Here is a 26,495-nt window from a genome sequence, read left to right as displayed (position 1 = left end):
AGCCGTTTCCAGGCAACTGACATTTGCTGAGCAACTACTACATTCTAGTTATCATGCCAGATATTACTGGGGTATAGCCCCTGCCCTTAAGCTAGGGAGACAGGCTCATACACAAAAGTATGTTGGAACATAAGGAATAAAGAAATTGGTGCCACAACCAAGAATTAATAAAATGCTGAGGAGAAACTAAGGAAGGAAAAGTTTGAGAGCCGAAGAGAAGGATCAGCACATCGAGTAGTCCACTTTCTGTTTGGGAATTTCCCCCAGAGTCAGAGAACATCTGAATTTGAGCAAGGCCAAGTTTGTCCAGGGAATCCTGTGAACAAGGTGACAAAAATTGGGTGGCACTGTGAGTTAAAATGTAACAATATTAGGCAGATTCATAGCCAGGTAAATAATCATGTCCACAAGGTTGCTTTTGAATAGACTGATGTTAATTTTAAGGGAGTGTCTTGTATTATTCAGTAATTTTAATCAATTCAATGAGAACATAGAAGGCTAACTTGTCAATTTTGAAGTACCCAAAATTGGAGGGAGAGCTACTGGACAACAGAATGAAGATTGAAAAATGACCTTGACCAGCAAATGGGTCAAATTCAATATGATAAAAAAGGGATAAATTTTAAGCTTGACCTTTAGGCTTAGGACATAAATTGCAGTAGAACAAGACAATAGGAACTTGGCTTGGCAGCATCAAGTGTGAAAAGGGCTTAGGGGATTTAGCTGACTTTAAGCTCCAGATGAGCCAACAGCCTTAAAGAGCTGTTCCAAAAAGGAAAAAGAAGCGCTCATGCTTCTTTGAGATGAATTAATATAACCACAGTGCCCCAAACCAGGGAGACAATGGTCCCCTCAAATTTGTTCAGTTCATATCACAGAAGGATGTTAAATTAGCATAAGATTGACTTACTGTTCCCCTTCCTGAAATTTAAAATCATCTTTTACAAATGTTAATTCATTTAACCCTCATAATACACCTGAGTACAACTATTATTCTCTATTGGCAGAAACCAAATAACAGATGAAGCACAGAGAGGTTAGATAGCTTGTCCAAGCTCACAGTTAGTAAATGAGTGTGCTCCCAGGTCTAGTAGTATCAGCATCATCTGGGGACTTGTTAGAAATGCAACTTCTTGTGCCCTACTCAGATCTACTTAATCTAAAGCTCTGGGGGTAAGGCCTAGAAATCTGCCTTCCAGATGATTCTAATGCAGTCTTAAGTTTGACAACCACTGTACTATACTATTTTGCCTCCACAAGAATCAGAGATGCTGTCTTAGTTATCTCTTATTCTCTAGGTTGCTTATCACTGAGCATTACATATAGAAAGTATTTCATAAATATACCAATAAATTCATGTAACAAATATTAAGTGTGCATATACCATGTACCTGGGTCTGTGTTAAGTGCTAGAGATACAGAGTTCATAGTCTGGAGTGAGAGTCAGACATGTGATGAACCACATAATATAGTGTGTTAGGTGCTTTGAGATGTGTGTTTTGGGTTTACAGCAAAGAAAGTAATACATTTGTCTGGGAAAGTAGGGAGAGACAATTTCAGAGCCTTCAAATAGGAGATACTGTTTGATTTTGGTCTCACCCTATAAGATGAGATTTACCAAACAGACCGGATAAGAAAAAGGGGTAATTAGAAAGCATTCCCAGAAATTAGAGTCTGTTGACTAAATAAATGATTGAGTGAATGGATGAGTGCTATTGAACAATGGCAAGTGCTTCTTCAAGAAGTCACCAGCTGGATACCTCTACTCTGGATGCTGGAGAATGAATTCCTTAGCCTGGCCAGAGGGGTTGGACCAGATCATCTTTCAGGGCCTATTATCTCTAAGATGAGGTGGGGAATTCCCAACAGACAACCTATTAAAGAGGATGTTTGCCTAAGCCAAAAAGCCAGGAAAAGTCAAGAACATAAGGAGGTCTTAGAGGATAGTCCTAAGAAATGACAGGCTAAGTAATACACAATAGAAAGAAGGACTCTCAAGAGTGAGATTCAATTGGATCAAGACTGCAGATGATAGGAAGAAAAGCTAAAAGCCAACTTGTGGGGCATTAGATGAGACACTACACAAAAAGAATGGGTCCAAAATAACCATAAGCTCTGGCAATGCCCATATCGTGGATATTTTTGTGTCCTTCAAACACCTTATGAATAGAGTTCTCAATAAATCACTGGTGTCCAGGAATTGACAAAGTATCAGTGGAGTGTGTTGGAGCAATGGTCATGTTAATTTCATATTTGGGGACAACCTTCGTGTCAGTTTCTATTTTAACAGGCACATAACCTGGGCCTTCATGCAGTTCTTCCTTGACCACCAGAATGCAAACTAACTTATTTCATGGATTATCTAATGTATGGAAATCATGAAAAAACTGAAATAAATTCCGATCGTTCAGAAATAATTGAGACAGAGACTACAGAGAACATGCCCACATACATATACACCATAAATATCAACATTCACCATCCCAAAGGTCTAAAGAGAAACGAGCTGTCTCTACACATATGCCCATTCTTACTCCCCAGAAATATTTGACTGGTTGAGAAGAATAATTTAATCACAGTCCTTTTCCCCACTGTATTTCTGAGATTAAAGTTTAGCTGCTCACCATCTCCTTTAGGGTCGCTTAAGGCTGTGGGAGGAATGACTGATTTGTGGTGACTTCCAAACCAGCATTCCTTGGAAAACCGCCTTCTACAGTCATCATGCACCTGAAACGACAAGAGAAGAGAAAAAAGAAAGGAGGGGAGAGAGAAAAGGATAGCATTGATCAGTCTTGGGTTCCAATTCCAAGATTTGAGCACACAGTTTTCAAATCTCCCTTCCTGAGATTTAGTGTCATACACATACCTCTGACTAAACCTGGAACCCTCTGTCCACCTGGAGCTTGCACCATCCCTGAGTGTGGCCTCAGAACTCAGTTTCTTTCAAAGGTGGCGTTTGGAAGATAGGCATCATGGGCACTGAGAGGATACCAGTCTTAGGGCGCAAATTTAGTGGCCTACAAAATGGGGAGTTTACTTGCAGCATGAGAGTGCTAATCCTGATAATATGGTATTACACTTCAATCCTTACAACAACTGTGTGTGGTAGGGAAGATGTTATTAAGTTCATTTTAGAAAGGAGGATACCAAAGCTCATTGTGGTGAAGGATCTTGCTCAAGGTCAAACAGCTGGGAAGTGACAGAGCTGGGAATCTGATGCCTTCTCCACTACTGGCCATTCTTCTGAGATTTATGATATATTCAAGCACCACTTCCTGAACGATTAAACTATTTGTAGAGGACATGAACCTGGTCTGATTATGCAAAAGCAATGAAAAGAGAACCAGAGGATGTTGGAATGTTCTTTTTTAAATTGAGATTATAATTGACATACAACATATTAGTTTCAGGTGTACAACATAATGATTTGATATTTTTATATATTGCAAAATGACCACCCCAATAAGTATAGTTAACATCTGTCGTGATACATAGTTACAAAATTTTTTCTTGTGAGGATAATGTTTAAGGTTTACTCTTTTGGCAACTTTCAAATATGCAATACAGTATTATTAACTATAGTCACAATGGTGTACATTAAATACATCCCCAGGACTTATTTATTTTATAACTGGAAGACTGTACCTTTGACACCCTTCACTCATTTTGCCCATACCACCACCATCTGGCAACAACCAATCTATTCTCTGTATCTATGAACACTGTTTTTAAAAGATACCACATATAAATGAGATAAAACAGTATTTGCTGGCCCGCCAGGTGTGGCTCAGAGGTTGAGCATCGACCTAGGATCCAGGAGATCACGGTTCAATTCCCGGTCCGGGCACATGCCGGGGTTGTGGGCTCCATCCCCAGTTGGGGGCGTGCAGGAGGCAACGGATCAATGACTCTCTCTCATCATTGATGTTTCCATCTCTCTCTCCCTCTCCCTTCCTCTCTCTTAAATCAATAAAGATATATTTAAAAAACAAAAAACAGTATTTGTCTGCCTCTGTCTGACTTATTTCACTTAGCATAATGTCCTCATATTGTCAAAAATGGCAAGATTTCCTCCTTTTTATGGCTCAAAAATATTCCATTGTGTGTGTGTATCACATTTCTTGATTTATTCATTCATCAATAGAAACTTAGGTTATTTCTATATCTTGGCTACTGCAAATAATGTTGCAATGAACATAAAAGTGCTTATATCTTTTCAAATTAATGTTTTAATTTGTTTTTTTCTTTAATCTTTATTGTTGAAAGTATTACAGGTGTCCCCCTTTTTCCCCCATTGATCCCCTCCACCTCGAATCCACCCCACCCCCAGGCCTTCCCCATACCAATGCCTGTGTCCATGGGCTATGCTTATAAACATATAAATTCTTTGCTTAATCTCTCCCCACCCACTCCCCCCTCTCCACCTTCCCTCTGAGATCCCTCAGTCTGTTTCATGCTTCTATGCCTCTGGATCCATTTTGTTCCTTGGTTTATTTTGTTTATTACATTCCACATATGAGTGAGATCATGTGGTACTTGTCTTTCTCTGACTGGCTTATCTCACTTAGCATAATGTGCTCCAGTTCTCTCCATGCTGTCCCAAAGGATAAAAGATCCTTTTTTTTTTTTTTTACAGCTGCATAGTATTCCATGGTGTAAATATACCACAGCTTTTTTATCCACTCATTCACTGATGGGCACTTGGGCTGTTTCCAGATCTTAACTATTGTAAATTGTGCTGCTATGAACATAGAAGTGCATAAGTTCTTTCTGATTGGTGTTTTGGGTTTCTTAGGATATATTCCTAGAAGTGAGATCACTGGGCAGTTCAATTTTTAATTTTTTGAGGAAACTCCATACTGCTTTCCATAGTGGCTGCACCAGTCTGAATTCCCACCAGCAGTGTACTAGGGTTCCCTTTTCTCCACACCATTGACAGCATTTGTGATTCATTGATTTGTTGATGGCAGCCACTCTAACAGGTGTGAAGTGATACCTCATTGTGGTTTTAATTTGCATCTCTCTGATGATTAGTGACTGAGCATTTTTTCATGTCTCTTGGCCATCTGTATGTCCTCTTTGGAGAAGTGTCTATTTAGGTCCTTTGCTGAGTTTTAAATTGGATTGTTTGTCTTCCTTTTGTTAAGTTGTATGAATTCCTTACATAATCTGGATATTAACCCTTTATCACATGTGTCATTGGCAAATATGTTCTCCCATACAGTGGGCTCCCATTTCTTTTTGTTGAGGGTTTCTTTTACTCTGCAGAAGCTTTTTATTGAAGGAAACATAATTCTTAAGGGATGCATTTAAAGAATTGGGGTTACGTACATACAGAACATTGCATCCAAAAGCAACAAAATACACATTTCTCTTAAGTGCACGTGGAACATTCTCCAGAATAGATTATATGTTAAGCTACAGGCAAGTCTTAATAAATTTTTAAAAATTGAAATCATATCAAGCATCTTTTCTGACCACAATGCTATGAATCTAGAAATCAATTACAGAGGAAAATGTGGAAAATTTACAAATACATGGAGATGAAACAACATGCTGCCAATAAAAATTCCAAAAACATATTGAGTAAAAGAAAAATGGAAATACAACAAGTCAAAATGTATGTGATGCAGCAAAAGTAGTTCTAATAGGAAAAATTAGTGATATGGGCCTATTAACAGAAAAAACCAAAAAAAAATCTCAATCCAATTTTATACCTAAAGGACCTAGGGAAAGAAAAAGAAATGAAGTTGAAAGTTAATAGATAGAGGAAATAATAAAAATTAGAGCAGAAATAAATGAAAAAGTCACTAAATAGACAACAGAGAAAGAAACCAATGAAACTAAGAGCTGGATTTTTTAAAAAGGTAAACACAAGACAGCAGCAAAAGCTGAGTATCAGTGACTGGCTTTGGAGTGGAGCCATGCTCCCCACTGTCTTGGGAAACTGACTGGTGCTTCCTCCTCACAGAGGAGCTGATAGAAACTCCCAGCTTCCAGCAGATCCCACTGGACTGCATACAAAGGGCTCTGCCCAGCCGAGGACAGGAAAATATTCTAAGGATACTCAGAGAACTGGCTCTGGAGTGGAGGAACTCACCCATCACCTGCCCTGAAATCTGAAAAGCACCTACCCTTCATGGGAGACCCAGAAGTCCCATACACCCCATTCAGTCAAAAGCCATTTCAGAAACATCCTTTTCAGTGACTAAGACTGACAGCTGGGCTCCAGGGAGAAGCAGGCAAAGGGTGTAGCCTGAGGAGCTTTGGGACACTTGCTAACCCATCCCTCAGCCAAGTACTAAAAACAGGCCAACCCTAGAGTGCAGCCTGGTCCCTCGCACATGCAGCCAAACCCTATGAGACACAAAAATATGGATCACTTGAACCTTCAAACAGGTTGCTGAGTGCCAAACACAGACAGCTTCTGACAGTAACTAGTTTCATTTTTTTGCATGTACCTGTCCAATTTTTCCAATACCATTTATTGAAGAGACTGTCTTTACTCCATTGTATGTTCTTGCCCCCTTTGTCAAATATTAATTGAGCGCAATGGCTTGGGTAAATTTCTGGGTTCTCTTTTATGTTCCACTGATCTATATGTCTGTACTTGTGCCAGTACCAGACTGTTTTGATTATAGTGGCTTTGTAGTATAACTTGATATCTGGTATTGTGATCCCTCCAAATTTGTCCTTCTTTTTCAAGATTGCTGCGGCTATTCAGGATCTTTTTTTGTTCCATATAAATTTTTGGAGTATTTGTTCTACATATGTGAAATATGCCATTGGTATTTTAATAAGGAATGTATTGAATCTATAGATTGCTTTGGGTAGTACGGACATATTAATGATGTTAATTCTTCCAATCTGTGAACACAGTATATTATTTCACTTGTTTATATATTTTTCTATATCTTTTTACAACGTCCTATAGTTTTCCAAGTACAGATCTTTTACCTCCTTGGTTAAGTTTATTCCTAAGTATCTTAATTATTTTGTTGCAATGATAAATGGGATTGCTTTTAGTTTCTCTTTCTGAGAGTTTTGTTGGTGTATAAAAATGCTATAGATATCTGGGTGTTAATTGTGCATCCTGCTGCCTTGCCAAATTCATTTATTAAATCTAGTAGTTTTTTTTTGGTGGAGTCTTTAGGATTTTCTATGTACAATATCATGTCATTTGCAAATAATGACAGTTTTACTTCCTCCTTTTTGACTTGGATGCCTTTTATGTTTTCTTCTTGTCTGATCACTGTAGCAAGGACTTCCTATGCTATGTTGAGTAAGAGTAGTAAAGGTGGAAATCCCTGTCTTGTTCCTGTTCTTAGGGAAAATGGTTTTAGTTTTTGCCCATTGAGTGTGAGGTTTGTTATATATGGCCTTTATTATGTTGAGATATGATCCCTCTATTCCCACTTTGCTGAGAGTTTTTATCAAAAATGAGTGTTGAATTTTGTCAAATGCTTTTCCTGTGTCTATTGATATGATCATGTGATTTTTTTCTTTCAATTTGTTTATGTGATGTATCACATTTATTGATTTGTGAATATTGTACCAGCCTTGTATCCCTGAAATAAATCCCACTTGGTCATTAAGTATGATCATTTTAATATATTGCTGGATCCGATTTGCTAATATTTTGTTGAGGATTTTAGCATCTATGTTCATCAGGGATATTGGCCTGTAATTCTCTTTCTTTGTAGTGTCTTTATCTTGTTTTGGAATTAGGATAACTCTGGCTTCAAAAAAGAGCTTGAAAATGTTCCTTCCTCTTTGATTTTTTGGATTAGTTTGAGGAGAATAAGTGTTAGTTCTTCATTGAATGCTTGGTAAAACTCCCCTTTGAAGCCATCCAGGCCAGGGCTTTTGTGTGCTGGGAGTTTTTCTATTAATGCTTCAAATTTATTGGCTGTTGTTAATCCATTCAGGTTCCCTGTTCCTGACCAAGTTTTGGAAGATTGTCTTTTTCTAGAAATTTGTCTATTTCATCCACATTTTCCAGCCTGTTAGTATATAGTTGTTCATAGTATTTTCTTACTATCTTTTGTATTTCTGTAGTTGTTGTGAGTTGTTACCTCATCTCTTTTGTTTCTGATTTTATTTATTGGAGTCTTCTCTCTTTTTCTAGATGAGTCTGGCTAAAGGTTCATCAATCTTGTTTATCTTTTCAAAGAACCCCCTCTTGGTTTCATTGATCTTTTGTATTGTTTTTTTGTTGTTGTTGTTTTTGTTTTTTGTTTTTAGTCTCTATGTCATTTATTTCCACTCTGATCTTTATTATTTCCTTCCTTCTACTTACTCTGGGCTTTTCTTGTTGTTCTCTTTCTAAGTCTTTAAGATGTAGGGTTAGATAGTTCATTAACCATTTTTGTTGTTTTTTGAAGTAGGCTTGTAGTGCTATGAACTTCCCTCTCGGGAATTTTTTCATTGTGTCCCATAGATTTTGTGTTGTTATGTGTTCATTTTCATTTATTTCCAGGAAGTTTTTAAATTTATTCCTTGATCTTATTGGTAATCCATTAATTGTTTAATAACATGCTATTTAGCCTCCTTGTGTTTGAATTTAATTGTTTTAACTGTGGTTGATTTCTAATTTCATGCCATTGTGGTCTGAGAAGATGCTTGATATAATTTTAATCTTCTTGAACTTGTAGAGACTTGTGTCCTAACATATGGTCTATTTTTGAGAATGTCCCATGTGCACTTGAGAAGAATGTATATTCTGCAGCTTTGGGGCGAAATGTTCTGTAAATGTCAATTAAATCCATCTGATCTAATGTGTCATTTAGGGTCACTCTTTCCTTGTTGATTTTTTGTCTGGAAGATCTATCCAGTGAAGTCAGTAAGGTCTTATAATCCCCTGGTATGACTGTATAGCTGTCAGTCTCTCCCTTAAAGCCCTCAGAAGTTTTTAAAATAAATTTAAGTGCTCCTCTATTGGGTGTATATATGTTTACAAGGGTTATTTCCTCTTGTTGGATCAATCCCTTTAGTATTTTGTAGTGACCTTTATTGTCTCTTGTTATGATCTTTTTTTTGAAGTCTATTTGGCAGATATGAGCATTGCTACACCAGCTTTTTTTCATTTCTATTTGCATTAAATTTTTTTTCCATCTTTTCATTCTCATTCTGTGAGAGTTTTTTTGTTCTTAGGTGGATCCCTTGTAGACAGCACATATTTGAGTCATGGTTTTTTTTTATCCATTTAGCTACCATATGTTTTTTGATAGGAGCATTGAATCCATTTACATTTAAGGTTATTATTAATAGGTACTTATTTATTGTCATTTTAATTCCCTATTCTTATATTTATGTCTCTCTCTATTTCTACTTCTTATTTACAGCAGTCTCTTTAACATTTCTTGTAATGCTTGCTTGGTGGTGATAAACTCTTTTAGCTTGTTTTTGTTTGGGAAACTATTAATTTCACCATATACTCTGGATAGAGTATTCTTGGTTTCAGATCCTTCCTTTTCATTACCTTGAATACTTCATGCAATTCCCTTTTCGCTTGTAGAGTTTCTGATGAGAAATCAGCTTACAGCCTTATGGGACCTCCTTTGTAACTAACAGATTGCTATTCCCTTGCTGCTTTTAAGATTATCTTTCTCTTACATATGTATATATTTTTATTGATTTCAGAGAGAGAAAGGGAGAGGGAGAGAAATAGAAACATAATTGATGAGAGAGTCATTGATTGGCTGCCTCCTGCATGCTCCCTGCAGGGGATCAAACCATTATCTCCTGAATCATAGGTTGATGCTCAACTGCTGAACCACACTGGTCCAGCAGATTCTCTTTATCTTGAATTTTTGACATTTTAATTATGACTTGTCTGGGCGTGGACGTCTTTGGGTTCTTCTTACTTGGAACTCTCTGCCTCCTGAACTTGTGTGACTTATTCCTTCACAAAGTTTGGGAAATGTTCTGCCATGATTTCTTCAAAAAGATTCTCTACCCTTTGCTTATTCTCTTCTCCTTCTGGCACTTCTATGATGTGAATATTGTTATGTTTCATGATGTCTCACAGCTCCCTTAAACTGTCCTGTTTTTTAATTGTTCTTTCTTTTTGGTTCTCTGATTGAGTGATTTTTTTTTCCTACCCTGTCTTCTAATTTCCTGATTTGATCCTCAGCTTCCCCTAATCTGTTGTTTATTCCTTCCAATGTATTCTTTATTTCTGCTATGTCATTCTTATTTTCCTTCACAGTTTCCATATCTTTTCTCAGCAGCCTCAATTAGTATTCTGTACTCTATATCTGATAAATTGCTTATCTCAATTTCATTTAGCTATTTTTCTGGAGAATTTTCTTGTTCTTTTATTTGGGGCTTGTTTTTTTTGTCTTTTAATTTTGGCTGCTTGTTTGGGTTTGTTTCTATGTATTAGGTAGATCTCCTAGGACTCCTAGTATTTTGGAGGGTCACTGGTGAAGGACAATGTCAGACGCTGTTTGTGACTGGCCTTGAATGCCCTGTTTAGAGTTACCAGCAAGCCACAGCTTGTGGGTCCCTCTGCTGAGTCTGGGTGCATTTGGAAAAGACCAAGATGTGCACCAAGGTATGCTTTTCCTAGCCCAGGGTCCAGAAGCAAACCAAGCAAAGACTTAAAGCACTCAGTGATCCACCTGTGTCTGCAGGCTAATATTAATCTGAGTCTTTTAATGAACCTCAGGCTGTAGACCACAGAAAGGTATAAATTCCACAGGATGGGGCAAGAGATTTCAATAGGTGGGGTAATTAATCTCCCTCCCCAGGAAAAATGTGCCTTGCCAGTAAATGTTTGCCTAAGAAAGATATCCTCTGCAGTATGGGGAAATGACTCAACACAGCAATCCAGATGGCTGCTCTTGGAGCTCTATCCCTAGAGCCAGCAGCCCTAGATTCTCTTCACACAGCTCTAGTCCATTCTGCCCTCCCTTTGCCAGAGCCCAAGGTGAGTGGCTGCACACAAAATTTTGTGCATTGGTCCTTTATGAGGTTGCCTGCATTTCCAGCCTTCTTGCCCTGGCAGACAGAAACCCTGCTACTTTTCACAGCCAGATGTTATGTGGGCACCTTTCTCATTTCTGGTGCTCTGGGCTGTGCAGCCCAGCTTTGGGTTTAGACCCCAGAGTTCTCAGTGGGAACCCCAAAAGCTGAAATAACCCTCTGGAACTTCAGCTGCTGCCTGTGAGAGCCCAGCAAGCCCTCTCACACCTTAGCACTTCCTAGCAATCTCTATGCAATCTCCACTTTTCCTCCTTGATTATGAGGGTTCTCTCCAGCTCGTGTTCAGTTTATTATTCAAATGATTATACTTTAATTGTAATTCAATTTGGTCCTGGGAGAGTGTCAGTGTAGCTTCCACTCAATCCACCATCATCTTTAATCCCTTTTCATATCTTTTTTGCTTCTTCTTACTTTTATACTGTTTTTATTTTCTTATTCTTTACTCTTATTTTTCTCTCTTCTTTCTTTCCTTCATATTCCTTTTTTGTCCTTTTATTTTTCTTGTATTTTTTTCTTTCTTTTCTTTTATTATTCTTGTTCTTTTTCTCTTTCCCAATTCTCTTTCTTTTTGTGCTGGTTGTTGTTTTATGGGTCTTATCTATGTTTTTGTTTTCCTTCTTGTTTTGTTTTGTTCTATCATCACCTGCACCACAGCTTGCATGATGTGTTTGGGGTTGAGCTTCAAATTCAACAAGCCTAAGAGGAGATACCACTCAGAAATTGGACAACAATGATGAAGACCCAGTTACAACAGGAGAGCCCAGATAACCCACACAAGTGACATTCCTTGAGCATACAGCTCAGGAGATTAAAGAAACACCACCACAGGATCCCACAGAACACTTCCTACATTAGGCCTGCTCACAAAAACTGGGAGGCATAGTAGTTCAATCTAATACATAGAAACAAATACAAAAGGACAGCAAAAATGAGCATACAAAGAAACAACCCCCAAATAAAAGAAAAGGATGAAAATCCAGAATAAGAGCTAAATGAAATGGAGACAAGCAATTTATCAGATATAGGGTTCAAAATAATGATTATAAAGGTACTCAAGAACTTAGTGAAATTTACAAAGAAATTAATGGGAACTACAATAACATGAAAAAGGAGTTGGAATCAGTGAATAAGCACCAGTCGGAAATGAAGAATACCATATCTGACATCAGGAATACATCAGAAGCCTGGCCAGGCATGGCTCAGTGGTTGAGCATTGACCTAGTATCCAGGAGATTGTGGTTTGATTCCTGGTCAGGGTACATGCCTGGGCTGTGGGCTAGATCCCTAGTCGGGGTTGTGCAGGAGGCAGCCGATCAATCACTGTCTCATCATTGATGTTTCTCTCTCTCCCTCTCCATCTTTCTTCCTCTCTCTGAAATCAATAAATATATATATATATTTAAAAAATACATCAGAAGGAATCAAAAGTAGATTGAATGAAACAGAAGATCAAATCAGTGATTTCAAAGACAAAGTAGGAGAAAAAAAAACAATTAGAGCAGCAAAATGAAAAAAGCATTAAAAAGCAAGAGGAGAGTTTAAGGGAACTTGGGACAACATAAAACATAACAACATCCAAATCAAAGGTGAAACAGAAGGAGAAGAAAGTGAACAAGAAATAGAAAACCTGTTTAAAGACAGAAAACTGTCCCTAACCTGGTGAAAAGAAATGTTACACAAGTTCAGGAAGCACAGAGAGTTGCAATCAAGATGAACCCAAAGAGAACCACTCCAAGACACATCATAATTGAAATGAAAACCTTGAAGACAAAGAAATCATCTAAAGGCAGCAAGAGAGAGACAGAAAGTTACCTACAAGAGAGTTCTCATTATACTGTCAGCTAATTTCTAAACAGAAACACTTCAGGCCAAAAGGGATTGGCATGAAGTATTCAAAGTAATATAAAGAAAAAACCTGAACCTAAAACTACTCTATCCAGCAAGGCTATCACTTAAAATTGAAGGCAAGCCTCGCCGGCATAGCTCAGTGGTTGAGCATCAACCTATGATCCAGGAAATCACAGTTGATTCCCAGTCAGGGCACATGCCTGGGTTGCCGGCTTGATTCCCAGTGAGGAGCATGCAGGAGGCAGCCAATTAATGATTCTCTCACCATTGATGTTTCTATCTCTCTCTTCCTCTCCCTTCCTCTCTCTGAAATCAATAAAATATTAAAAATAAATAAATAAGTAAAATAAAATTGAAGGCAAAATAAAGAGCATCCCAGACAAAAAAACAAAGGCTAAAGGAGCACATTACAACCAAATCAGCATTCAAAATGTTGAAGAGAGTGCTTTAAGAAGAAGAAGAAATCTGGAGGGTTGGAAATATTGCTATAAAGATAAAAGTGAAAATAAATAAGTACTTATCAGTAATAACCTTAAATATAAATGGACTAAATACTCCAATTAAAAGGCATATAGTAGCTAAATAGATAAGAAAACATGACCTATATATGTGCTGTCTCCAGGAGACCCACCTCAGAATTAAAGATTTACACAGACTGAAAGTGAAGGAATGGAAAAAATGTTCTATGCAAATGGAAGTGAAAAAAAAAAAAGCTGGTGTATCAATACTCATATCTGACAAAATAGACTTCAAACCAAAGAAAATAATGAGACAATAACAAGAAAGTCACTACATAATACTAAAGTGATCGATTCAACAAGAAAATATAATGTAACCATATATGCACCCTACATAGGAGCACCTAAATATATTTTTAAAACTCTTGAAAGTCTTTAAGGTAGAGATAGATAGAAATACCATCATAGCATGGGATTTTAACACCTCAGTGACATCACTGGATAGATCTTCCAGACAAAAAATCAACAAGGAAACAGCAACCTTAAAAAACAAACTAAATCAGATGGATTTAATTGATACTTACCGAACATTTCATCACCAAGTAGCAGAATACACATTAACCTCAAGTGCACATGGCTCATTCTCAAAGACAGACCACTTGTTAGGACACAAAATATGTCTTAACAAATTCGAGAAGATTGAAATCATAGTAAGCATCTTCTCAGATCAAGTGGCATGAAACTAGAAATCAACTACAGTAAAAAACAAACAAACTCAAAAACATTCAAACACATGCAGGTGAAATAGCATGTTTTTAAACAATTAATAGATTACCAATGAGATCAAAGAAGAAATAAAAAAACTTCCTGGAAACAAATGAAAATGAATACACAATAACCCCAAATCTATAGGACACAGTGAAAACAGTCCTGAGATGGAAGTTCATAGCATTATAGGCCTATCGAAAGAAACAAGAAAAAGTTCAAATAATCAGTCTAATCCTACAAATAAAAGAATTAGAAAGAGAACAAGAGAACTCAAGAATAAGTAGAAGGAACAAAATAATAAAGATCAGAGTGGAAATAAATGACACAGAGACTTAAAAACATCACTGAAACCAAGAACTGGTTCTTTGAAAAGATAGACAAGATTGATGAATCTTTAGTCAGACTTATAAAGAAACAAAGTGAGAGGATCCAAATAAATAAAATCAGAAATAAAAGAGGTGCAGTAACAACTGACATCACAGAAATACAAAGGATTGTAAGAAAATACTATGAACACCTATATGCCAACAAGCTGGAAAACCTGGGCGAAATGGGCAAATTTCTAGAAACATACAATCTTACAAAATTCAATCAGGAAGAATCAGAAAATATGAATAGACCAATAGCAATGAAAGAAATTGAAGCAGTAATTGACAAACTCCCAGCAAACGGAACAGTTCTGGCTTGAATGGCTTCACAGGGGAGTTTTACCAAGCATTCAAAGAAGAACTAACACCTATCCTCCTCAAACTATTCCATAAAATTCAAAAGGAGGGAAGACTTCCAAGTCTTTTCATGAAGCCAGCATTATCTTAATCCCAAAACCAGATAAAGACACTACAAAGAAAGAGAACTACAGGCCAGTATCCCTGATGAACATTGATGCTAAAGTCCTCAACTAAATATTAGTAAATGGTACCCACCTGTACATTAAAAACATCATACACCATGACCAAGTGGGATATATTCTGTGATGCAAGGCTGGGTCAATATATGAAAATCAATAAACACGATACATCAGATAAAAAAAATGAATGATTAAAAACCACAAGATCATATCAATAAATGCAGAAAAAACATTTGATGACATCCAGCACCCATTTATGATAAAAATCCTCAACAAAGTAGGAATAGAAGGATCATATCTCAACATAATAAAGGCCATATATGACAAACCTACAGCTAACGTCAGACTCAATGGGCAAAATATTAAAGTTTCCCTTAAAATCAGGAACAAGACAGGAATGTCCGCTTTCACCACTTTTTTTTTTTTTAAATATATCTTTATTGATTTCAGAGAGAGGAAAGGAGAAGGTGAGGGAGAGATAGAAACATCAATGATGAGAGAGTCATTGATCGAGCCCACAACCCAGGCATGTGCCCTGACCAGGAATCGAACCCCTATAGCCTGGATCCCAGGTCAACGCTCATCCGCTGAGCCACGCCACGCCGGGCCCTCTTTCACCACTCTTATTCAACATAGTACTGGAAGTCTTTGCCACAGTGATCAGACAATAAGAAGGAAAAAAAAGGACACCAAGTTGAAGGAAGAAGTAAAACTGTCATTATTCACAGATGACATATTATATATAGGAAACCCTAAAGATTTTACCAAAAAAAAAAAAAAAAAAAGATAGATTTGATAAATAAATTTAGAAAAGTAGCAGAATACAAAATTAGCATCCACAAATTGATGGTATTTTTACACACCAATAATAAACTCTCCGAAAGAGAAACTGGAAAAAAAATCCCATTTACTTTTGCAACAACAACAAAAAATAAGATACCTGGGGATAAACTTAACTTAGGAGGTAAAAGACCTGTACTCAGAAAACTATAGGACATTGAAAAAGGAAAAAGAAGAAGATACAAACAAATGTAAATATATACCATGTTCATGGATTGGAAGAATTAACATCATTAAAATGTTAATACTACCCAATGTAACCTACAGATGTAACACAGTCTCTATTAAAATGCCAATGTCATATTTCACAGATCTGGAACAAATATTCCAAGAATTTATGTGGAGCCAAAAAAGACCCTGAATAGCCACAGCAACCTTGAGAAAGGAGAACAAAGTTGGAGGAATCAAAATACTGGGTATCAAACTATGTTACAAAGCCATTGTAATCAAAACATAATGGTACTGGCAAAAGAAGAGGCATATAGACTAATGGAATAGAACAGAGACTCCAGAAATTGACCCAAGACATTACTCTCAATTAATATTTGAGAAAGGAGGCAAGAACATACAATGGAGTAAAGATAGTCTCTTCAATAAATGGTGTTAGAAAAATTGGACAGTTACATGAAAAAAATAATAAACTAGACCACTAACTTACACCATACACAAGAATAAACTCAAAATGAATAAAAGACTTAAGTGAAAGTCACGAAACCATAAAAGTTCTTGAAGAAAGCATAGCCAGTAAAATCTCAGACATCTCACCTAGCAGTATTTTCACCAATACATCTCCTAGGGCAAGTGAAACAGAGGGAAAAAATAAACAAACAGGACTACATTAAACTAAAAAGCTTCTGCACAGAAAAAGAAACCATCAACAAAATGAAAAGGGAAGCTATGCTATGGTAGAACTTATTCACCAATGATAAATCTAATATGGTGTTAATTTCCAAAATATACAAGGAATTCATATAACTCAACACCAGGAAGACAAAAACTGAATTAAAAAATGGGCAATGGATCTGAATAAACACTTCTCCAAAGAGGACATACAGATGGTCAACAGGCATAACAAAAAAATGCTCAACATCACTAATCATCAGGGAGATGCCAATTAAAACTACAATGAGATATCAACTCACACCTGTCAGAATGGCTACCATCAACAAATCAACAAATGACACATGCTGATGAGGATGTGGAGAAAGGGGTACCCTGGTGCCCTGCTGGTGGGAATGCAGACTGGTACAGCTACTACAGAAAAGAGTATGGAGGTTCCTCACAAAATTAAATATGGAACTGCCTTTTGACCCAGTGATCCTACTTCTAGGAATATATCTCAAGAAACCCAAAACTTCAATTAGAAAGAATCCATGCACCCCTATGTTCATAGCAGCACAATTTACAAAGCTAAGATCTGGAAACAGCCCAAGTGCCCATCAGTAGATGAGTGGATAAAAAAGCTGTGGCACATTTACACCATGGAATACTATGCAGCCATAAAGACAAAGGATCTCTTATCTTTTGGGACAGCATGGATGGAACTGGAGAATATTATGCTAAGCGAAGTAAAACAGGCAGAGAAAGACAAATATCACATGATCTCACTTATATGTGGAATCTAAAGAACAAAATAAACTGATGAAAAAAATAGATCCAGTGACATAGAAGCATGAAACAGGCTGATGAATCTCAGAGATTAGGTGGGGGTTGGTGGGTGGGTGGGGTTTCTTAACCAAAGAATTTATGTGCATAAATGCATAACCCATGGACACAGACAATAGTGTGGTGAAGGCCTGGATCGGGGGGTGGGTGCAGGGTAGAAGGGGTCAATGAGGAAAAAAGGAGACATCTGTAATTCTTTCAACAATAAAGATAAACTAAAAGAACACCCAACTCTCAACAAAGTGAATATAGAGGAAACATACCTCAACATAAAAAGGCCATATATGACAAGCCCACAGCTAACATAATACAGAACAGTGAAAAGCTGAAAGTGTTTCCAGTAAGATCAGGGCAAGACAAGGATGCCCATCACCACCAGTTTTATTCAATATGTTATTGAAAGTCCTAGCCAGAGAAATTAGGCAGAAAAAGTAAATTAAACACATCCAATTTGGAAAGGAAAAAATAAAACTATCACTATTTGCAGGTGACATTTAAAAAATATTTATATCTCTACTGATTTGAGAGAGAGGAAGGGAAAGGGAGAGAGAGCTAGAAACATCAATGATTAGAGTCATTGATCAGCCGCCTCCTGCACACCCCTTACTGGGGATCAAGCCAGCAACCTGGACATGTGCCCTGACCAGGAACTGAACAGTGATCTCCTGGATTCTAGGTCAGTGCTCAACCACTGAGCAACACCGGCCAGGTTGCGGATGACATGTTTTTATATATACATAAAACCTTTAAAGATTCTACCAAGAAACCCTTAGAATTAATAAACAAATTGATAAAGTTGCATGGCACAAAAATCAATATACAAAAATCGATTTCATTTTACACACTAGCAATGAAGTATTAAAAATCAAAATTAAAAAAACTATCATTTACAATTTCATCATGAAAAATGTTGTACCTAGGAATTAATTTAATCACAGAGGTGAAAGACCTGTACACTAAAAATTATAAGACATTGATGAAAGAAATTTAAAAAGGCACAAATAAATGGAAAAATACTCCATGCTCATAAATTGGAAGAATTAATGTTGTAATAATGTCCATATTACCCAAAGAAATCTATAGATTCAATACAAGCTATCAAAATTCCAATAACATTTTTTATGGAAATAGAAAAAACAATCCTAAAATTTGTATGGAACCACAAAAGATACCAAATATGTAAAGCAGTTTAGAGAAAGAAGAACAAAGCTGGAAGCATCATTCTGCCTGAATCCAAACTGTGTTACAAAGCCATAGTAATCAAGAGTTGAATAAAGAAGGTGAAGGAAATAGCTAGAGAACATATATGCATACCCCATGGATATGGACAATAATTTGGTAAAGGCCAAGGAAGGGGAAGGCAGGGAAGGGTGGTGGTGGGCAGAGGAGGGAAGGAGGACTTCTGCAATGTCAACATTAAAAAAATATTTAAGAAAAAAAGAAGAGTTGATATTGGTATAAAAACAGACATATAGATCAATAGAAAATAGCCCAGAAATAAACTCACACATATGTGGTGAATTAATTTAAAACAAAGGATCCAAGAACATACAATGGGGAAAGGATAGTCTCCTCAATAAATGGTACTGGGAAACTGGACAGCCACATGCAAAACATGAAAGTGGACTGGTATCTTACATCAGGCACCAAAATTAACTCAAGATTGATTAATGAATTAAATGTAAGACCTCAAATTATAAAAGTCCTAGAAGAAAACATAGGTAGTAACCTTCTTGACATTGCTCTTGGTAGTATTTGGGGGTGGGGGGTGGGAATCTAACTGCAAAGGAAATGACAATAGCAAAAACAAACAAATGGAACTGCATCAAACTTAAAAGTTTCTGCACAGCAAATGAAATTATCAACAAAATGAACCAAATGAAAAGGCAACCTACTGAATGGGAGAACATATTTGCTAATTATACATCTGATAAGGGGTTAACATCCAAAATATATAAGTAACTCATGCAGCTTAATAACAAAAACCAAACAACCCAATTAAAAAATGGGCAGAGGATCTGAATAGACTTTTTTTCTTCTTCTTCAAAGAAGACACACAGATGGCCAACAGGCATATCAAAAGATGCTCAGCATCACTAATCATTAGGGAAATGCAATTCAAAACTACAATGATATATCACAACACCCTGTCAGAATGGCTATTATCAAAAGGACAAGAAATAACAAGTGTTGGTGAGAATGTGGAGAAAAGGGAACCCTTGCACACTGTTGAATGAAAAGTAATTTGGTGCAGCCACTATCCAGAACACTATGGAGGTTCCTCAAAATATTAAAAATAGAACTACCATAGAACCCAGCATTTCTGAAGAAAATGAAAACACTAATTTAGAAAGATATATGCACCTCTATGTTCACTGAAGCATTATTTACAATGGCCAAGATATGGAAATAACCTATATGTGTATTAATGAATGAGTGGATAAAAAAAGTGTGGTACATATATATGTGCACAAATACAATAGAGCTACATAGCTATAAAAAGAATAAAATCTTGTCAACTGGAAGGACTTTGAGGGCATTATGCTAAGTGATATAACACAGAAAAAGATAAATATCATATGATTTCACTTATATGTAGAATCTTTAAAAAAAACAAAATCAAAGAACAAACAAACAAAAAACCCACAAAACTCATAGATACACAAGGGGAGGAGTTGGGTGAGATGGGAGAAATCGGGATGAAGTGGTACAAACTTTTAGATATATAAAGTGATGGGGATGTAATGCAAAGCATGGTGACTATAGTTACTATTATATTGCATATTTGAAAGCTGCTAAGAACATAAATCTTAAAATTTCTCATCATAAGAAAAGAAAGTTTTGTGATTGTATGTTGACAAATGATAGCTGAACTTAATGTGATCACTTTGCAGTGTATACAAGTGTCAAATCATTATGTTGTACAACTGAAAGTAATATAATGTTGTATGTAAATCATACTTCCATGAGAGAAAAAGGAGCAAGAATGGGCATCCTTGTCTTGTTACTAATCTAAGAGGAAAAGCTTTAAGCTTTTCACCATTGAGTAAGATGTTAGCTCTGGGCTTGTCATAGTACATTTCCTCTGTATCCACTTTGTTGAGAGTTTTTATTTTATTTATTTATTTTAATTTGATTTTTGTTTAAAATATTACATATGTCCCTTTTTCTCCCCAATGACCCATTCCACTCTGTCCCATCCCCCTCCCAGTCCCTGTCCCCACCATTGTCCGTTTCCTTGGGTTGTGCATATATGCATATAAATTCTTTGGTTACTCTGTTGAGAGTTTTTAAAATCATAAATGGATGTTGAATTTTGTCACATGCTTTTTCTGAATCTATTGAGATAATAAAATGATTTTTATCCTTAATTTGGTTAATGTGGTGTATCACATTGGTTGATTTGCAGATGTTGAATCAATCTTGCATCCCTGGAATAAATCTCACTTGAATATTGTGTATGATTTTTTTACTGTATCGTTGACTTCAGTTTCCTAATATTTTCTTGAGGATTTTACATCTATGTTCATCAGGAATATTGGTTTATAATTTTACTTTCTTGTGGTGTCCATATCTGCTTTTTGTATCAGGGTAATGCTGGCCTCTCAGAATAAGTTGAGAAGTGTTCTTTCATCTATTTATTGGAAGATTTTGACAAGGATAGGTATTAATTATTCTTTGAATGTTTGGCAGAATTTACCAGTGAACCCATCTGGTCTTGGACTTTTGTTTGTTGGGAGGGTTTTGATTACTGATTCAATGCTGATTCAATTACTAGTAATTGGTCTTTGGAGATTTTTTATTTCTTCATGATTGTTATGATAGGTTGTATGTTTCTAGGAATTTAACCATTTCTTTGAGGTTATACAATTTGTTAGCATATAATTGTTCATAATAACCTATAATTATTTGTATTTCTTAGGTATCAGTAGTAATTTTTCCTCTTTCATTTTTTTACCTTTTTATTGAATTTATTATGGTGACATTGGTTATTAAAGTTATATAGGTTTCAAGTGTACAATTCTATAATACATCATCTGTATATTGTATTTTATGTTCACCATCCCAAGTCAAGTCTCCTTTAGTCATCATTTATCCCCCCATACCCTTTTCTACCTCCTCCCCTTCCCTTTTGTAATCACCATACTGTTGTCTGTGTCTATGAGGTTTTTTCTTTTTTTTTGCTTAATCCTCACAACCTCACTCCCCCGTGACAGATGATAGTCTGTTCTCTGTATCTATGAGTCTGTTTCTATTTTGTTTGTTAGTTTATATTGTTCTTAGGTTCCGCATATAAGTGAAATCATATGGTACTTGTCTTTCTCTGACTGGCTTATTTCACTTAGCATAATGCTCTACAGCTCCATCCATGTTGTCACAAAGGGTAAGATTTCCTTCTTTTTAATGGTCAAGTAGTATTTCAGTGTGTAAATGTAGCACAGCTTTTTTATCCATTCATGTACTGATGGACATGTGGGCTGCTTCCAAATCTTGCCTGTTGTAAATAATGCTGCAATGAACACAGGGGTGCATATATTCTTAAATTAGTGTTTCAGGTCATTTCTGATTTTATTAATCTGAGCCCTCTGTTTTTTTTCTTAGTCTAGCTAAAGTTTTGTCAATTTTGATGATCGTTTCAAAATTCTAGCCCTTGGCTTCTTTCATTTTTTTCTATTGTCATTTTAGTCTCTATTTCATTTGTTTCTGTTCTTATCTGACCACTCTTAACATCATTAATAGTGGGACAACTTGACAAAAACATACTGTGATTAACAACATAGCATTTCTATAAAGCATTCTTGCCTAAAATACTGACTCTAATCAGGCCATTTTACAGAATAGAATTAACTTCAATTATAGAGAATTACAGAATTAACTTCAATTTTACAGAATATAAATAAACACAATATTGGAAAATAATGAGTTGAATTGATCATGTTGGGAAATATATATTTACTCTTCATCTTTTCGTGTGTTTGAAAATTTTCACAATAAAAACTGAAGAAAGTGATTAGTCAAGAGGTCTGCTAACATACCATAAGAGTACAGTGAAATTCCAAAATAACAAGGCCTGAGGTAATGTAAATTTGGATATAATGTGATTGGAAATTTTGTTTTAATAGCAGGCAGCATTTCATTAACCTTACAGTAACAAAGCTTCACATTTTATTCAACAAAATTTTTTAGACTTCTCTTAGAGCATTATGGCAAGAGTCTTACCACTTTGAGTTACTGAGGCATAAGGATGACAGTAATTTTTTGGGGAAAAAAACTATATTATTATTTCATTATTGCAGGCACCCTCTTAAAGGGCCAACACACAAAGTTTTGTGTTCAGCCACTCACCTTGGGCTCCTGTAGAGGGAAGGCAGAGTGGACTAGACTAGCTGCATGAGGAATAGAGTTCAGAGGGCATCCATCTGTACCTTTGTGCTGAGTAATTCCCCTTATATGGCAGGGGACATCTTTCTCAGGCAGACATTTACCTTCTGCTCTGTTCTTTGTAAGTTTCTTTCCTTTACTAATTTTGGCTTCAATATTTTCTAGTTCTCTAAGGTGTAAAGTTAGATTGTTTATTGCGGTTTTATTGTTTCTTGATGTAGGCATTTATCACTATGACATTCCCTCTTATAACTGCTTTTGCTGCATCCCATAAATTTTCGTATGTTGTAGTCCCATTTTTCTCAACATATTTTTGGATTTCTCTTTTGATTTCTTTCTTCACCCATTGGTGGTTCAATAGCCAGTTGTTTTATCACCATGTATTTGTAAATTTTCCACTTTTTCCTGTAATTGATTTCTAGCTTCTTACCATTGTGGTTGAAAAAGAGGCTTGATATGATTTCAGTATTTTAAAATGTATGAAGGCTTGCTTGTTGCCTAACATATGGTCTGTTCTGGAGAATGTTACATGAGTACTTGGGAAGAATGTGTATTCTGTTGCTTTTGGAAGGAATGTTCTATATATATCTAACTCCAACTGTTTTAATGTGTCATTTAAAGCTGATGTTTCCTTATTGACTTTCTGTCTGGATGATCTATCAATTGGTGAAAGTGAGGTGTTAAAGTCACCTACTAACATTGTAATATTTTATTTTATTTTATTATTTTTTTACCAATTTTATTTTTTATTTATTTTTAATTTTATTTTTGTTTAAAATATTACATATGTCCCTTTTTCTCCCCAATGGCCTGTTCCACCCCATCCCATCCCTCTCCCCAATTCCTCTCCCCACCATTGTCCATGTCCTTGGGTTGTGTATATATGCATATAAATTCTTTAGTTACTAACATTATAATATTTTAATGTGTTATTATTGTATTTCTCCCTTTAGTTCTGTTAGTATCTGCTCTATATATTTAAGTGTTCCTAAATGTGCACATATTATAAATATAATATTTACAAATAATACATCCTTTTGCTTGATTTTTTTCCTTTATTATTATGTAATGACCTTCTTTTTATTTTTTAGAGTCTTTGTTTTAAAGTCTATTTTGTCTGATGTAAGCGTAGCTACTCCAGCTTTATTTTGGTTTTCATTGCATAAAACAACTTTTCCATCTGTTTACTTTCGGTCTGAGGGTGTCTTTACATCTGAGATGAGTCTCTCGTAGGCAGCATATAGATGGGTCTTGCTTTTTATCTCCATTCAGCCACTGTATATGTTTTGATTGGATAACTTAGTCCATGTTTGTCTAAAGTAATTATTGATAAGTATGTATTTATTGCCATTTTATCAATTGTTTTTTGGCTATTTTATAGTTCCTCTGTTCCTTTCTTCTCTTGCTCTCTTCCCTTGTGATTGACGATTTTCTGTAGTGGCACGCTTAGATTCATTTCTTCGTATATTTTGTGTATATATTATAAGTTTTCACTTAGTAGGTACTGTGAGACTTACATATAATAACTTTTATTTTAAAAAGGCTATTTAAAGTTGATAATGACTTAACTTTGAATGAATTCTAAAGCTTTGTATTTTTACTCTATTCATACCACATTTTGTTTTCGATTCCACAATTTACACCTTTTTATCTCATGTATCTCTCTTTAATTTTTTAATTTTTAAAAATCGTTGACAGTATTACAGATATCTCCCATTTTCCCCCTTTTTGCCCCCCTCCACCCAACCCCTGCCCCACCCCAGGTCTTCCCTATGTCGTCTCAAAGGGAATAAATATATCCTTTCTTTTTGTAGAAAGACTAAACTTCTCGGACCATTGCCTCTTGCTGTGCCCTGAGGGTGATAGCCAGTTAATAACTCCCTCTCCATTGGTTACAGTTTGACCTATGAGCAATAAGCCCCACTTGCTTTCATATCTAAGTGCTCTAGAGGTGTCTCCTGGGGGCAGCCACAAAAATCAGGGCACCCAATGAAGGTACAAGCCCCTTCCAGGAGATACTGGTGAACTAGATCAAAGCAGAGGGAGAGCACAAAGATGGCATCCAAGGGGTGCAGGGAGGCAAGGAAACTAGAATCTTCTAATAAGAAGCTTATTCTTTGGTTTTTTCTTGTCTAGAACAATCAGTTTCAGAGAAGCATCTAAAAGACTAGAAAACCTAGATCAGGCTTCCTCAATGTTGGTACTATTGTTACTTTGGGCCAGATAGTTGTTTGTGCTGCCTTGTGCATTGGAAGTTTAGCAGAAGCCCACATCTTCACTCACTAGAAACCTGAAGCACACTACAACTCTTCCCCTGAGTTGTAACAATCAAAAATGTCTCCAAGACACTGCTATATGTCTCTGGGGGGCAAAATCACTCCCAGTTTAGAATCACTGGCTTAGAGGCATGTTAGCATTGTAGTTAAGAGCATGGTTTTTACAGAGTTATGTATGGATCAATAACCTTTTGCTTATTGGCTGCATGACCTTGGGCAAATCACTTCACTTTTCTGAATCTCACTTTCCTCATTTGTAAATGGGGACAATGAGGCCTTGATTAGGGTTGTTGTAACAATTAAATGAGATCACGTGTATAAAACACTCAATATATAGTGGCAATAATAAAAATGTGTTAATATTATTAACCATTACTAATTAACAAAGATTACAAGTTTCTAGGAAATGGTAAATGAGGAAGGGAGGTTTTTTAAAAGTAGACTCATGACTTATTTTTTTTAATTGCCCAGACTGTCATAAGAAAATTCAGCTTTTCCTTAGTAGCTTTTCCCTTTTGCTAGTAGGCCTCACCAATTAAGAATCATCAAAGATGAAAGTCTTAAACCTTTCTCTTAGAGACTCCATAGCCAGATCTGGAAAGGGAGTATACTGAACTCTATACTATGGAATCTGTATAATCTATTTGGATGTAACAATCTCTGAGAGTTTTATCTATGTGTAGGCACAGTCAAACCTGGATCCACCCCTTCTCTACAAGTCAAGTTCTGTAAGTATCAAGGAGATGAGAAGAGTCTTACCGTAGAATTACACCAGAGACATCGGAAATCTTGAAGTCTTTGGTTACTGCCACAGTTCTCATGACATACTGCACACTGAGAACTAACAGATATGTTTCCTTCTACCCATTGATGGGGCATAGTTTTCTGAAGGGTAAAAAGAGACAAGAAGTAAAAGTTAGAGCTATAAGGAGAGGAAGAGTTAGCTGGAATAATATACTATCCAATGGAAGACATTAGGTAATCCCAAGGAAGTTATTCCTGGTTCTGTCTTCCTCACTCCAGTGCTAGTGAGCAATGACAGGTAGGAGTGGGGGGATTTAATTCTTCTAGATTGGTTGGATCATGAACCTGGAGAAGAAGCCTACTTGGGTTGTCTAAAGACAGGAAGAAATCTTCCTTCCCCTATGTATCCTGACTGAAGGGGAGGTAGAAAAGAGTGACTGAGAGAGCATGGTTGGTACTCACTATTTCATCTGCAGGTATGAAGAGGTCATCAGTGACAGACAATGTATTCCACTTACAGTCTTTGCTTGCTCTCAAAGCACATAATCTGTGAGACTTCACTTTGCATACTGTGAAAAAGAGGAAGAAAAAATATGGATGTAAATCTGGTAATAATGAAGATTCGAATTCCCTTCCCTAAGCTTCTCTGAAAGTTAGAACCTAGATGCATCTAAATAG

The 26,495-nt window shown here is 36.3% G+C and overlaps 1 protein-coding gene across 1 annotated transcript in view; it reads right to left on the bottom strand.

The window, feature by feature from the left end:
* Positions 1–26,495, bottom strand: part of DGKK (diacylglycerol kinase kappa) — a 130,129-nt gene that overhangs the window by 38,447 nt on the left and 65,187 nt on the right. The window contains exons 6-8 of the mRNA XM_081125643.1: positions 26,280–26,386; positions 25,833–25,958; positions 2,625–2,727 (exon numbers count right to left, since the gene is read on the bottom strand). Coding sequence (XP_080981769.1) covers positions 2,625–2,727; positions 25,833–25,958; positions 26,280–26,386 — 336 coding nt within the window. The remainder of the gene's footprint in view (positions 1–2,624; positions 2,728–25,832; positions 25,959–26,279; positions 26,387–26,495) is intronic.

Source organism: Miniopterus schreibersii (assembly GCF_964146895.1).
Source record: "Miniopterus schreibersii genome assembly, chromosome: X".
Lineage (NCBI taxonomy): Eukaryota > Metazoa > Chordata > Mammalia > Chiroptera > Miniopteridae > Miniopterus > Miniopterus schreibersii.
The sequence above is the reverse complement of the archived record's forward strand: the minus strand, read 5'-3'. Positions and strand labels throughout refer to the sequence as shown.